This window comes from Vulpes vulpes, chromosome 9, assembly GCF_048418805.1.
Source record: "Vulpes vulpes isolate BD-2025 chromosome 9, VulVul3, whole genome shotgun sequence".
Taxonomy (NCBI): Eukaryota; Metazoa; Chordata; class Mammalia; order Carnivora; family Canidae; genus Vulpes; species Vulpes vulpes.
Genome location: NC_132788.1, coordinates 108,268,350 through 108,281,409, shown reverse-complemented (window position 1 = coordinate 108,281,409; position 13,060 = coordinate 108,268,350). Strand labels below are relative to the sequence as shown.

The following is a 13,060-nucleotide window of genomic DNA, read 5'->3' as shown; positions in this document are numbered from 1 at the left end:
CGGGCTTCCCGGCCTACCGAGGCCCGTGGTGGGGCGCCAGGCACTGGCCCCCAAGGTCACGTCCCAGGAGGAGGCAGGCCCCCCCGGGGCACAAACCTCCCGGGCTCGCCCATATAAGCCGGAGGAGCCCAGCCCCTCGCGGCAGCCGGAATGGGGGCTCTGGCGCTCTGGCCGCTGGCCCTGGCGCTGTCGGGGATGGGCCGCCTGCTGGGAGCCGAGGCCCCCGGAGGTGAGGTCTCGGGCACCCCGGCCTCGCCCGGAGAGCCGGCCACAGGCACTGGGGGTCTCCTCTTCCAGCCAGACTGGGACTGGCTGCCCGGCGCCCCACAAGACCCCCTGTGCCTGGTGACCCTGGACAAGGGAGGCAACGGGAGCAGCCCCCCGCTTCGGGTGGCGGGGGCCCTCCGAGGCTACGAGCACACCTTCCTCGAGGCCGTGCGGCGAGCCCGCTGGGGTCCCCACGACCTGGCCACCTTCGGGGCCTGCGCCGCCAGCGACGGCCGGACCACCCAGCTCTCCCTGCGGCAGCTGCAAGCCTGGCTGGGGGAGCCCGGGGGGCGGCGGCTGGTGGTGCTGCACCTGGAGGAAGGTAGGTGCGCAGCCTGGAGCTGGCGGGCGCTGGCGAGGAGGGGGTCGCTACCACGCTCCAGATGGGGTGCTGAGCGCACCCCTGCTCCAGAGCCGTCCCCAGCCTCCTGGGGACAGACGCCAATGGCCCAGGAGCCAGGCGCCCTTATGTTCGTGGCTAGGGCCTCCCAAGTCCCCAAAGTCACTCACTCGCACACTTCTCGGGGAACGCGTTTCTCCCCCGGCCACGCCATGAGGGAGCCACAGGGAGTGCCTCTCCCGTGTACCAGGCAACCCTGCGACAGGTGGCCTGGCCTCAGGAGCCCCTGGCCACAGACAGTCCCCCTGTAGGGAGTGGCTTCCCCCAGGGAGGTCCCCAGGGAGTCCAGTGTGACAGGTGGCAGCCTTACCCCCCACCCTGCGGGCTACCTGTATTGGGGTGCCAAACCTCTCCCCCCGGGTCCCCAAGGCTCCCAGTTGGGGTGGGGGCTCTCCCTGCAGGAATGCAAGGCAGGCTTCGGGGAGGGGTTTGGGCTTCAGTGGCTCAGGTGTCCCCTCCCTGTTTGTCGTGGCCACAGTGACATGGGAGCCAGCGCTGTCGCTGAAGTTCCAGGAGCCCCCACCTGGAGGAGCCAGTCCCCTAGAGCTGGCGCTGCTGGTGCTCTACCCTGGGCCAGGCCCTGACGTCGCTGTCACGGGGGCTGGACTGCCAGGCACCCAGGTACCAGGGCTTGGATGGGGCAGCCCTTGCCCAGCCGAGGACGGGCCCACGATGCAGTGTTTGGGTTTGAGAGAGAACGTGTGCAAGTGAGAGGGGGGCAGAGGGAGAGGGGCGGCAGCCTCCCCACTGAGCCGGGAGCCCGACTCGGGGCTTGATCCCGGGACCCTGAGATCATGACCCAAGTTGAAAGCAGACACCTGGCTGAGCCCGCCAGGCGCCCGGGGAATAGGGGTGTCCCGGTTGGAACCCTGAAGGATGGTCAAGGGCAGTGGGCAGAGCAGGACGGGCATCCGCACCCCAGCTCTGCTGAGCCCCCATCTCCACAGAACCTTTGCCGGTCCCGGAACACGCGCTACCTGGTGCTGGCCCTGGACCACCCGGTGGGGGCCTGGCACAGCCCTAGGGTCGCCCTGACCGTGCACGCCCGAGGAGACGGTAGGCGCTCAAAGAGGGGAGCCGGTCCGGGTGGGCCCGGGTGGGCTCTGCCCCTGAGCACTAAGCTGTGCCCCGGGACGCGCAGGTGCCCCGCTGAGCACCCCCCAGCTGCAGGAGCTGCTGTTCGGGCCCGACGCCCGCTGCTTCACGCGGATGACGCCCGCGCTGCTGGTGCTGCGGCTGCCCGGGCCCACGCCGGTGCCGGCGCGCGGCCTGCTGGACCGAGTGCCCTTCCCGCCGCCCAGGTGTGCGCAGGCCCGGGGTGGGGGTGCGGGTGGGGGGACCCGCGCACCCGCCCATACTCCCACCTCCGCCTCCCAGGCCCTCCCGGGAGCCCGCGGAGCCCCCTCCCAGCGCGGACCCCTTCCTGGAGACGCTCACGCGCCTGGTGCGCGCCCTGCGCGGGCCGCCGACCCACGCCTCGCCGCCGCGCCTGGCCCTGGACCCCGGCGCGCTGGCGGGCTTCCCGCAGGGCCTGCTCAACCTGTCGGACCCCGCGACACAGGAGCGCCTGCTGGGCGGGGAGGAGCCCCTGCTGCTGCTGCTGCCCCCCGCCACGGCCGCGGCCGGGCCCCCCGCGCCGCCGCCCCGCCCCGCGTCCGCGCCCTGGGCCGCGGGCCTCGCCCTGCGCGTGGCCGCCGAGCTGCGGGCCGCGGCCGCCGAGCTCCGCGGGCTCCCAGGGCTGCCCCCCGCCGCCGCGCCGCTGCTGGAGCGCCTGCTCGCCCTCTGCCCCGGGGGCCCGGGCGGCCCGGGGGGCCCGCTGCGCGCGCTGCTGCTGCTCAAGGCGCTGCAGGGCCTGCGCGCCGAGTGGCGCGGGCGCGAGCGGGGCGGGCCCCCCCGGGCGCAGCGCAGCGCGGGGGCGGGGGCGGGGGCGGCCGAGGGCCCGTGCGCGCTGCGCGAGCTGAGCGTGGACCTGCGCGCCGAGCGCTCCGTGCTCATCCCCGAGACCTACCAGGCCAACAACTGCCAGGGCGCGTGCGGGTGGCCGCAGTCCGACCGCAACCCGCGCTACGGCAACCACGTGGTGCTGCTGCTCAAGATGCAGGCCCGCGGCGCCGCGCTGGCTCGCCCGCCCTGCTGCGTGCCCACGGCCTACGGCGGGAAGCTGCTCATCAGCCTGTCGGAGGAGCGCATCAGCGCGCACCACGTGCCCAACATGGTGGCCACCGAGTGCGGCTGCCGGTGACCCGCGCGGGCCCCCCCGCCCCCGCCCCCGCCCCAATAAAGAGCAGCAAGCAGCGGCGTGTGTACGGGTCACCCCGCGCCCCCGCCCGCACCTGCGTCCGCGCCGTCGGGGCTCGGGAGCAGGCGCCGGGCTGCAGCGCTCGCTTTATTGGGCTGAGCCGCGGGGCCGCCGCCCGGCGCGGGTGGGGGTGGGGTGGGGGTGGGGTGGGGGTGGGGTGGGGGTGGGGGTCCCAGGCCTGGCTCAGGCCCGGCCCTTGCGCGCCCGGTGCTTCCTGCGGCCCGGAGGCCGGTCCTCGTCCGCGCGCCGCGGGGAGTCCCAGCCCGGCCTCTTCGTGGGTCCTGGGCCGCGGGGGTCCCGCGCCCACGGCCGCCGGCCCTGCTCTCGGGCCTCCCAGCGCCGGGGTGGGCCTCCTCGCGGCTCCCCGGCCGCCCGGGGCCTCTCCCTCCGCGGCCTCTCCCTCCGCGGCCTCTCCCTCCGCGCCGGCTCCGTGGGCGCGCGCTCGTCCCCAGCGGCCTTCTCTGCAGCCTCCGGGCTCCCCGCGGCCTCGGCCTTGTCCTCTGCCTCCGCCGGGGGCGCGGCGGGTCCCGCCGGGGGCGCCCAGGCCTCGGGCTTGGGCTTGGGCTTGGGCTGCAGCGGGTGCGGTGCGGTCAGCTCCCCCCTCCCCGCGCCCGCCCGGTTCCCGCCGCCCCGCCGCCGCGGTCACTTGCAGGAAGCGCTTACCGGGGGCGATGCGCGCTCCGGGGCCCGGGCCGAGCTGGGCGGCACCCAAGGCTCAGGGACACGTGCCGGTGCGTCTGCGTCCCCGGCCACAGCATCTAGGAGGGGAGGGGAGTCCTTCCTGGGGAAGGTCCCCCGCCTCCGCCAAGGCGCCCCCTGCCCTCCACGTCTCCCTCCTTCCACGTGCAAAAGGGCTGCAGGAGCTCCCGGGGGCGCACTGCCAATGGGGGGCTCCCAGGGCCAGTCGTGGGGGGCAAGGGCCCTGAGGGGTGAGCACCTGTTCCCCGGAGGAGAGAGGTGCACCAAGATCCAGTGGGGGAGGAGGGGCCCCCTCGGGAAGGGCGCACTGTGGGGGACGGGGTGGGGGGCACCCCAGGTCAGTCGGAGCGGGTGCACCCAGTGGGGCAGGGGGAGCGAGGCCCCCTCACCGAGTCCCTGCTAGGGAGGAGGTGCAGGCTCACCCCGGCACAGCTGGAAGGCAGAGCCCAGCAGCGCCACCAAGGAGGCCAGCACCAGGCACTTGTTGAGCGACAGGTCTCCCCAGGGCAGCTCGTCGCTGGGGGCCGGGGGTGGCGGTGGCCGCTGGGGGGGCGGAGAGGCCTGCGCCTTCCTGCGCGCGGGGCTCCGGGGGGCTGCGGGGAGCAAGCACTGAGCTGGGCACGGCCCCCCCGGGGCAGCCCTACGCCCCAAAGTCTGCTGCACCCTGCCCCGGGGCACCCTGCACAAGGGGCCCTGCGTGCCTCAAAGCTTCACTGGGACGGAGAGAATAGTCTAGAAGGTAATTCACTGAAGCCTCGCAGCACGCAGGCCGCTCAGCACTCACCGGCACTCAGCGTCAGCTGAGGGGTCAGCCATGGTAGTTATGGCTGGTGACACGGGGACAGCACACAGCCCGCAGCCCCACCGCACCCTGTTCCCCTCCCCCTAGACGCCCAGACCCAGCCTAGGGCCTGCCCCCCTAGCCGGCCGCGGCCCCTCTCCCACCCCACCCCTGCCTTCTGCAAACCTACTTGCTCCTGCCTTCAGCCTCTCTTTCCCAGGTCCTGGGGCCACTTTGGCCACAGGCTCCTTTTCTGTTTTCTTGGGCCGCGTGTCTGCACCACTTGCGGGGCTGCCCTCAGCTGCTGGCTCTTGAGAATCCTAGGAGGAGTCATCAGTGGCCCCGGGCGGGGGGGTTCCTTCCCCTCTCCCCACCAACAGAGCCCCAACCCTTCCCGTGGGGGTGTAGGAAAACCACCCCTTGGCCAAACCCCAGGACCCTGGCTACTCACGTGGGGCCAGCTGCTGGAGTCCGCCAGCCTGGGCATCGCTGTTGTAGGAAAAGGGGGAGAGGCAAGCTCGTGAGACACACCCCCCAGCCGCAAGCAGCCCCCCCCCCCCGCCCCGCTGGGCCAGGCGCGGCAGCCCTGCCCAAAGGCACCTAGCGCATTGCCCGCAAGCTGGGATTGGAATCTTGACCCATGTGGCCCAGGACCCATGTGTGTGGGGCTCCGTGTAGACGCCCCAAAGCACCCCCCGTGGACACAGGGCTCGGCAGCGGGGGGCAAGTCTGAGTCAGTGCAACGTGGGCATCAGTCCTGGCCTGTGACGTGAGCAGCAGGACAGGCCCGGGGCACCCTCCTGTCCGCCCCCCGGGGGTACCTTGAGCCCTGTCGTCCTGGGGCTGGGCAGGGCAGGGGGCCTCCGGTGTGGACAGGTTCTCGCCTGCCTGGCGGCTGCCCAGGCCTCCATCCAGCTCCTGCAGCGCCCTGGTGGTCATGGAGACGGTGGGCCCAGATCCGAGCTGGGGGGGCTGGGGAAGGGGCATCGTGGGTCAGCGGCATCCTGCACTCGCTGGGCCCCTGCCGGCCGGCTGACCTGGGGGCGCCCCCCACACATGGAGCCTCCCTCACCTGGCGGATTCAGGCGCCTGTGGGTGTGGCCCAGCGCCCCCCACCCCCCGCAGAGCGCCCCTCCCTGAGCTTGCAGGGGCTGCTGGGGCCCAGAGAGGGCTGGGACCCACCCAAGGTCACCCGCAGCTGAGCGAGCGGGAGCCCGCGGCCCCAGGGCCAGCTCATGTTCTCTGAGACCAGCCACTATTTTTATCTGGCGCTGGCGGCCAGCGGCTGGACCAGCCCCCCTCCAGCCCCCCCCCCTGCCCTTGCCCCCAGGGGTCTCGCAGCCTCACGCCCTTCCCGCCGCCCCCCCCCCAGCCCCGCATCGAGGAGCCCCCACAGCCGTGCCCTGCCCCCCTCTGGCCTCGATGGTGGGCGAGGGCGATGGTGGGCGGGGGCCGGCCCCGGGAGCTTCGGGGCTGTGCGGGCCGGGCCACCCGCCACCACCCGCCACACGGAGCCACCACCCACAGGTCCACGCAGCCTGGGGGCCACGGCGGCTCTGCCGCTTCCCGGGGCCACACTTCTGGGCCTCCGGGGCGCCTGGCTACGGCGCTGCTGTGTCCCCACGGCTCTGCTCAGAGCACTGACCACCCCCCGGGGCTGGAGCCGGGCCCTGGGGCAGCGGGTATGTGCCCCCCAGGCCTGCAGGGGGCAGCCACAGGAGCGGGGACCCCCACGCACCCCACAGACCCCCGCGCTGCCCAGGCCTCCCCGGCCCACCTACCGCACGGCCGCCGCCGGGACCTGGCAGTCGGAGCTCGGGGAACGGCCGGGACGGGCAGCGACAGGTGGCTGGGGGCAGCGGCGAGGCCCAATCGGCTCCTTGGGCGGAGAGCAAAGGGGAGGAGGGCGGGTGGGAGGCCACTGCGGGGGGGCACCCTCGGGGCTGGAGGGTGACACCCCCCCCCGGCAGCGCAGGGCCCTGCTGGCACCCCTGAGCCCCAGGAAAGGAGGTCGCCGGGTCACCTTGCCCTGTCTCCTGTGTGGTCGGCAGGCCCCCGAAGGCCCGAGTGTGTGCCCGGCTCAGCAGCTTGTCCCTGTTCCGGAGGGGGGCACCTGGGGCACGAGGGCCGTCGGGGCGAGGCACCAGCTGTCGGGCCTAGAATCCGTATTCCGTAACTGCTCGATGACCGCGGGCACCGGCATGCCACTACCGTCATAGCTCCAGAAGATTCTTCACCCCAAAAGCACCCTCCTCCCTGTTAACCAATCTCCCCCCTCCCCCGGCCCCCCCGGCCCCCTCCCCGTCCGTGGACGAGCCCGTCCTGCACATGTCACACACGTGGACTCCCACCCTGCGGGGCCTCCTGTGTCTGGTCCCCTCCCTGAGCCCGGTGTCCTCGGGGTCCATCCACGTGGGGCAGATGTGGGGCCCCTTCCCCCCCCCGAGGCTGGGTTGTATCCCGGGTGTGGACGGGCCTCACCGTGTGTCCCCGCTCTCCTGTGGAAGGACTGGATTTGCTTCCCCCTTTCAGCTGCCGTGAACAGGGCGTGCCAATACCTGTTTGAATCCCTGCTTTCAATTCTTCTTTCTTAACACCTGCTCTACGAGGTAGACTTAGGGACCACACGGGTCTCCCGTAAATGGAAGTACAGTTGTTAACATTAAAATGTGTGAAGAGGGATCCCTGGGTGGCGCAGCGGTTTGGCGCCTGCCTTTGGCCCAGGGCGCGATCCTGGAGACACAGGATCGAATCCCACATCGGGCTCCCGGTGCATGGAGCCTGCTTCTCCTTCTGCCTATGTCTCTGCCTCTCTCTCTCTCTCTCTCTCTGTGTGACTATCATGAATAAATTTAAAAAAAAATAAAAAAAAAATGTGTGAAGATAGGGACCCCCTGGGGGCTCAGCGGTGGAGCGTCTGCCTCTGGCCCAGGGCGTGACCCCGGGGTCCCGGGATCAAGTCCCTCCTCGGGCTCTCGGCATGGAGCCTGCTTCTCCCTCTGCTTGGGTCCCGGCCTCTGTGTGTGTGGGTCTGATGAATAAATAAATAAAATCTTTAAAAAAAAAATGCGTGAAGACAAATCGAGGTTGCATAACAGTGAGTTCCAGGGGCGCTTGAGTATTTGAGCGTCAGACTCCCGATTTCTGCTCAGGTCATGATCTCAGGGTCTTGAGATCAAGTCCCACGTCGTTTCTGCGCTCGGCGTGGAGTCTGCTGGAGGATTCTCTCTCCCTCGGCCCCTCCCCTGCTCACATGCGTGCTCTCTCTAAATAAGTAAATAAGCCTTAAAACAAACACCCCAAAACAATGAATTCCATGTAGTATGGTTGAATTAATACGCTCTGTGAGCTTATGTAGAATCTTGAAATACCACTTCACCCGGGAATGACCGAAACCCAACCCACTCGACCGCACGACCTGAGCTGAAATCGCGAACACTCGACCGACAGGGCCCCCCAGAGGGACCCCCTCCCCCAAACGTAACCCCCTCCCGCAGGAGCTGTGTGAACAAACCAAACCCTAACATCAACTGTCACAAACTTATCCCAAAAGCATCAAGAAGCGTTTAAATCCTCCACTTGAGCCGGATGTTCTAAAATTTGTGACGGGATAGGACATCTGTCGCTGTAGGTCTGTGGTTCTCCACTGGGGGCGACTCTGCACCCCTCGGGGCGGGGGTCGTCACCCGTGGGTGCCCCCAGCATCGAGAGCGTGGCGGATGCTGCTCAGGCCCCCACGCCGCCCCCCCCCCCCTCAGAGAGCGATGGGCCTCCCGTCTGGAAGCCGAACCACCCGCAGCAGAGGCGGCGGCAGGTTAGACCCCGGTACATGCGGGGGGGGGCGGGGGGCTGTCAGAGCTGGAGAGCGGCTGCGGACTCACAGACCCCGGATGGCAGCCCGGCCAAGTCTGGGCGTCCTGGCGTCCGGGCGTCCGTCCTTCGTGACGGGGAGAAGCCTGAGGCACCTGCGTGGGGAACGGGCCTCCGCTGGGGCAGGAACGCCGTCGCCCCCCAGGACCTGCCCCCCGCACTTCCCTGGTCCCCCTGGGGCTCGCACGAGGCCGTGTGCCAGAGCTCGGCCTTCCCAACACCCCTCTTGCGCGTTGTGGGTTAATCGTACCCCCAAAGGGATCTGCTCCTGTCCTGCCACCCAGAAGCTCAGACTGTGACCTTGGGGCATCAGCTGTAGACTGAACGTTTGCCCCCCAAAGCTTCTATGTTGAAACTCAGCCTCTGGTGCAATGGTACGTGGACGTGGGGCCTTTGGGGTGAGCGGGCCAGGGGCATGGAGGCCCCGTGGAAGGGATCAGCGCCTCGTGAGAGGGGCCCCAGAGAGAGCCCCCCGCCCCCCAGCATGCGCGGACACGGGGAGGCGACAGCGCCTACCAGCCAGCAAGGGGGCCCCGCCGGATACCAGACGGGCCCGGGCCTAGATCTCGGATTTCCGGCCTCCAAAGCCCAGCCCGTGCCCCCAGCCCGTGGGCCCGTGACGCCGTCCTGCGGCCGAGCAGACTGACACGGGGCGCTGCCTTTAGCGGAGGCCATGCAGGGCAAGGTGGCCCCGATCCCCAGGATGGCGTCCCCGAAAGAGAAGATGACATGGAGCGGGCGGGGAGGGACACGGCCCCCAGGGGCTGCAGGGACAGGGAGGACGCCCCCAGGAAGCTGCACCCCACTGGCTTCCCCACCCCCCCAGAAGCTGCTTTTGGCAGCCCCGTTGTGGTTGATGGTCACAGCGGGTCCGAGACACTCCTACACCTGACCCCTCGTGCTCCCCGAGTGATTGTGCAGGGACACGGGGTCCCCTGCTCTGGGCAGCTCTGGGCAGCTCTGGGCTCCCCTCTCGAGATGCAAAGGTACATCCTCAGTCTGCACCCAGGCGTTTGCAGCTGGACAGCCTGGGCTGCTCCGGGGTCTCCAAGGGGCAGTGGGTCCAGGCCAATCAAACTCTGAGCCGCCGAGGGGTCCCCAGGAGCCACCATGAAACCCGGCCAAGCTGCCCACCACGTAGCTGAGGCTGACAGCCTCCCGCACCCCAAAGCTCCCTTGTGATACAGAGAAACCCGAACATTGGGCAGCCCCGGTGGCGCAGCGGTTTGGCGCCACCTGCAGTCCCGGGGTGTGATCCTGGAGCCCCGGGATCGAATCCCACGTCGGGCTCCCTGCGTGGTGCCTGCTTCTCCCTCTGCCTGTGTCTCTGCCTCTCTCTCTCTCTCTCTCTCTGTGTGTGTCTCTATGAATAAATACGATCTTAAAAAAAAAAAAGGAAAAGCAAAAGAAACTCGAACATTTCGACGATGCAGATGAGCTCAGAGAGACCGTTTCTAGCACGTGCAGCACGTGCCGGTCCAAACCCAGACACCCTCACACCGGAGTGTTCGTTCCCGGCGCTTGTGTAGCTTTTGTTTTAATATTATTTACAGATTCTTATTTCTGTGTTTTAAATAGACGCCACACCCCACACGGGGCTCGAAGTCACGACCCCGAGATCAAGGGCCACACGCCCTACCCATTGAGCCAGCCAGCCACCCCTACATACTCACTTTTTAAAAACTGGCATCGTGGGGCACCGCTGGTGACGCCTCTGTCTTAGGCTCAGGTCGTGATCCCAGGGTCCTGGAATCGAGTCCCACAAGGGGCTCCCTGCTCAGCGGAGAGTCTGCTTCTCCCTCTGCCCCCCCCCCCCCACTGGTGCTCTCTCTTTCTCTGTCAAATAAATAAAATCCTAAAAAAGAATAAAACAAAACTACCATCATGGGCGCCTGGGTGGCTATCAGTAAACCGCCCGGCTGTTGGTGTTGGCTCAGGTTTTGATCTCAGGTCGTGATCTCAGGATCATGATCTCAGGTCATGATCTCAGGTCGTGATCTCAGGGTCATGATCTCAGGGTCATGATCTCAGGTCGTGATCTCAGGGTCGTGATCTCAGGGTCGTGACCTGGAGCCCTGTGTCGGCCTCTGTGCCCGGTGTGGAATCTGTTTGAGATTGTCCTCCGCCCCCCCACCTCTCCTCCCCCTGCTTGCTCGCTCTCTCTCTCATATAAATAAATAACTGTTAAAAAAATACTGGCATCGTCCGCGAACACCTGAACATCGCGTTTCATAAGCCACACTTTCTTTTCCCTTAAGTGGATGTTACAGTTTGGTGGTTCCTGAAAAGCTAAACATAGAAGGACTCCGTGCCCACCGCTGCCAACCCTACACGTGAACGTCCAAAAATTGACTGTGGTGTTGCTTGCCCGTATCCATGAATATACTAAAAATGATTGAATTGTACTCTTTATTTATTTTTTTTAAAGATTTATTTATTTATTTATGATACACAAAGAGAGAGAGAGAGAGAGAGAGGCAGAGACACAGGAGGAGGGAGAAGCAGGCTCCATGCCAGGAGCCCAGCGTGGGACTCGATCCCGGGACTCCAGGATCACGCCCCGGGCCAAAGGCAGGCGCTAAACCGCTGAGCCACCCAGGGATCCCCGAATTGTACTCTTTAGACGAAAGTATTGCAGGGGGTCCTGGGTAATTCAGTTGGTAAAGTGTCCAACTCTTGATTTCGGCTCAGGTCATGATCTCAGGGCCCTGAAATCAAGCCCCGTATCGAGCTCCCTGCTCATTGGAGGGTCTGCTTATCCCTCTCCTGCTCCCCCTGCTTGCACACTCTCTCTTTCTCTCTGTTAAATAAATAAAATCTTTAAAAAAGAATAGATTCGGGATCCCTGGGTGGCGCAGCAGTTTGGCGCCTGCCTTTGGCCCAGGGCGCGATCCTGGAGACCCGGGATCGAATCTCACGTCGGGCTCCCGGTGCATGGAGCCTGCTTCTCTCCCTCTGCCTATGTCTCTGCCTCTCACTCTCTCTGTGACTATCATAAATAAATAAAAAAATTTTTTTAAATAAATAAAAATTAAAAAAAAATAGATTCTCTCTTCCTCTGGCCCCCCGCCCAAAATAAACAAAATTTTAAAAATAAAATAAATGAGAATATTGCATAGTATACAAACTCTGAACAAATCTGTTACAAAATATTACTTCAAAGACACAGAAAGAGAATAAATGTATTCTTTAGAATATACATTTGCTATAAATATGATACGTAGCATAAGGTACATAGAGAAACACATGAAATTAGGTACAGCAAAATATGTTTATAAATATCTAAGTATATAAAATGTATATAACACAGAATGTTTCATTAACACATAGTATAAATACAGATATTAAAAATATACAAGAAAGAAAAGATCCAGTAAGAAATAGGCCTGTATACAGTAAGTTTCCTCAGTGAACATCCGTTGCTCTTGGGTTTATTATTATTTTTTTAATTTTATGTACTTATTTATGACACACAAAGAGAGAGAGAGAGAGGCAGAGACACAGGCAGAGGGAGGAGCAGGCTCCACGCAGGAAGCCCGATGTGGGACTCGATCCCGGGTCTCCAGGATCATGCCCTGGGCCGAAGCCAGGTGCCAAACCACTGGGCCCCCCGGGTGCCCCTTTATTTATTTATTTTTTTAATCATTTCTATGCCGACCGTGGGGCTCAGACTCACAAGCCCGAGACGAAGAGTCACCTGCCCCACGGCCGAGCCCCCGGGCGCCCCACGGGTCCCGTATTTAGCCACTGAAATTCCGTAGAGCCGCAGACAACCTCGCCAGGGAGCAGGGGCCATGCGGGCGGGAAACCGCATCCGCGCCCTCGCGGTCAGGCCTCTGCTGCGGCTCCGCTTCTCCCCACCCCGAACCCTCGAGGAGACCTTTGTCGCCTGCGACGAAGCTGCTGCGGGCGGGCGGCGTCCAGGAGCTCGAAGCCCGGAGGTGTGCGCCGCTGGAGGCTGGAGATGAGCCCTGCGGGGCTGTGTCCCCCGTCCCCCGCGGAGCTGCCCGATGCCACCGGCGGCCTGCGCTCTACTGGGCCACGGCCCGGGCCGGGCCTCCTGGGCCGCGGTGGGACCCGGGGGGCTGGGGCGGGGGGTCCTCTGCCCTCGTCCGCTGCTCGCTCCCGGGAAGGGCCAGGCCGGGCCTGACAGGACGAGGCTGAGCTCCTTCTTTTCTTACTTTTCAGCATTTTATTATGGGAATTGCCAGATGCGCAGAACAGTCGAGGAACTTCTGCCGCGGACCCCCCCACACACACACCCCCGCCCGCCCAGCCCTGTGTCCGCGGCTCCGTCTCACTTTCTAAATTTTGTTTTAATTTTTTTTTAATTTATTTATGATAGAGAGAGAGAGAGAGAGAGAGAGAGAGAGGCAGAGACACAGGCAGAGGGAGAAGCAGGCTCCACGCAGGGAGCCCGATGTGGGACTCGATCTCGGGTCTCCAGGATCGCGCCCTGGGCCAAAGGCAGGCGCCAAACCACTGCGCCACCCAGGGATCCCTAAATTTTGTTTTAAAGGCGGATGTCGGGGATCCCTGGGGGGCTCAGCACTTGAGCACCTGCCTTCGGCCCAGGGCGTGATCCTGGGGTCCCGGGATCGAGTCCCATGTCGGGGTCCCCGCAGGGAGCCTGCTTCTCCCTCTGCCTGTGTCTCCACTTCTCTCTCTCATGAATAAATACATAAAATCTTTAAAAAAATAAAATAAAGGTGGATGTAGAGATTGCAACACTTCGGCATGAACT

At 65.2% G+C, this 13,060-nt stretch overlaps 2 protein-coding genes across 3 annotated transcripts; one reads left to right on the top strand and one right to left on the bottom strand.

The window, feature by feature from the left end:
- The first annotated feature begins 150 nt into the window (after nucleotides 1-150).
- Nucleotides 151-2,977, top strand: AMH (anti-Mullerian hormone). The gene is made up of 5 exons (XM_072721906.1): nucleotides 151-589; nucleotides 1,146-1,288; nucleotides 1,615-1,723; nucleotides 1,809-1,968; nucleotides 2,045-2,977. The coding sequence occupies exons 1-5, from the start codon at nucleotides 151-153 to the stop codon at nucleotides 2,907-2,909; spliced, it is 1,716 nt and encodes a 571-aa protein (XP_072578007.1). The 3' UTR covers nucleotides 2,910-2,977.
- Nucleotides 2,972-10,224, bottom strand: JSRP1 (junctional sarcoplasmic reticulum protein 1). Of its 2 annotated transcripts, XM_072721903.1 has the most exons (10): nucleotides 9,990-10,222; nucleotides 6,928-8,411; nucleotides 6,470-6,602; nucleotides 6,228-6,325; nucleotides 5,268-5,418; nucleotides 4,898-4,935; nucleotides 4,637-4,766; nucleotides 4,088-4,258; nucleotides 3,630-3,724; nucleotides 2,972-3,536 (listed from the first exon to the last, which is right to left on the bottom strand). In XM_072721903.1, the coding sequence occupies exons 2-10, from the start codon at nucleotides 7,288-7,290 to the stop codon at nucleotides 3,150-3,152; spliced, it is 1,566 nt and encodes a 521-aa protein (XP_072578004.1). In that variant the 5' UTR covers nucleotides 7,291-8,411; nucleotides 9,990-10,222; the 3' UTR covers nucleotides 2,972-3,149. The 2 variants fall into 2 exon arrangements, with proteins under 2 accessions (XP_072578004.1, XP_025875071.2); XM_026019286.2 differs by having other exon boundaries at nucleotides 6,228-6,602; nucleotides 9,990-10,224.
- Nucleotides 10,225-13,060: the final 2,836 nt, after the last annotated feature.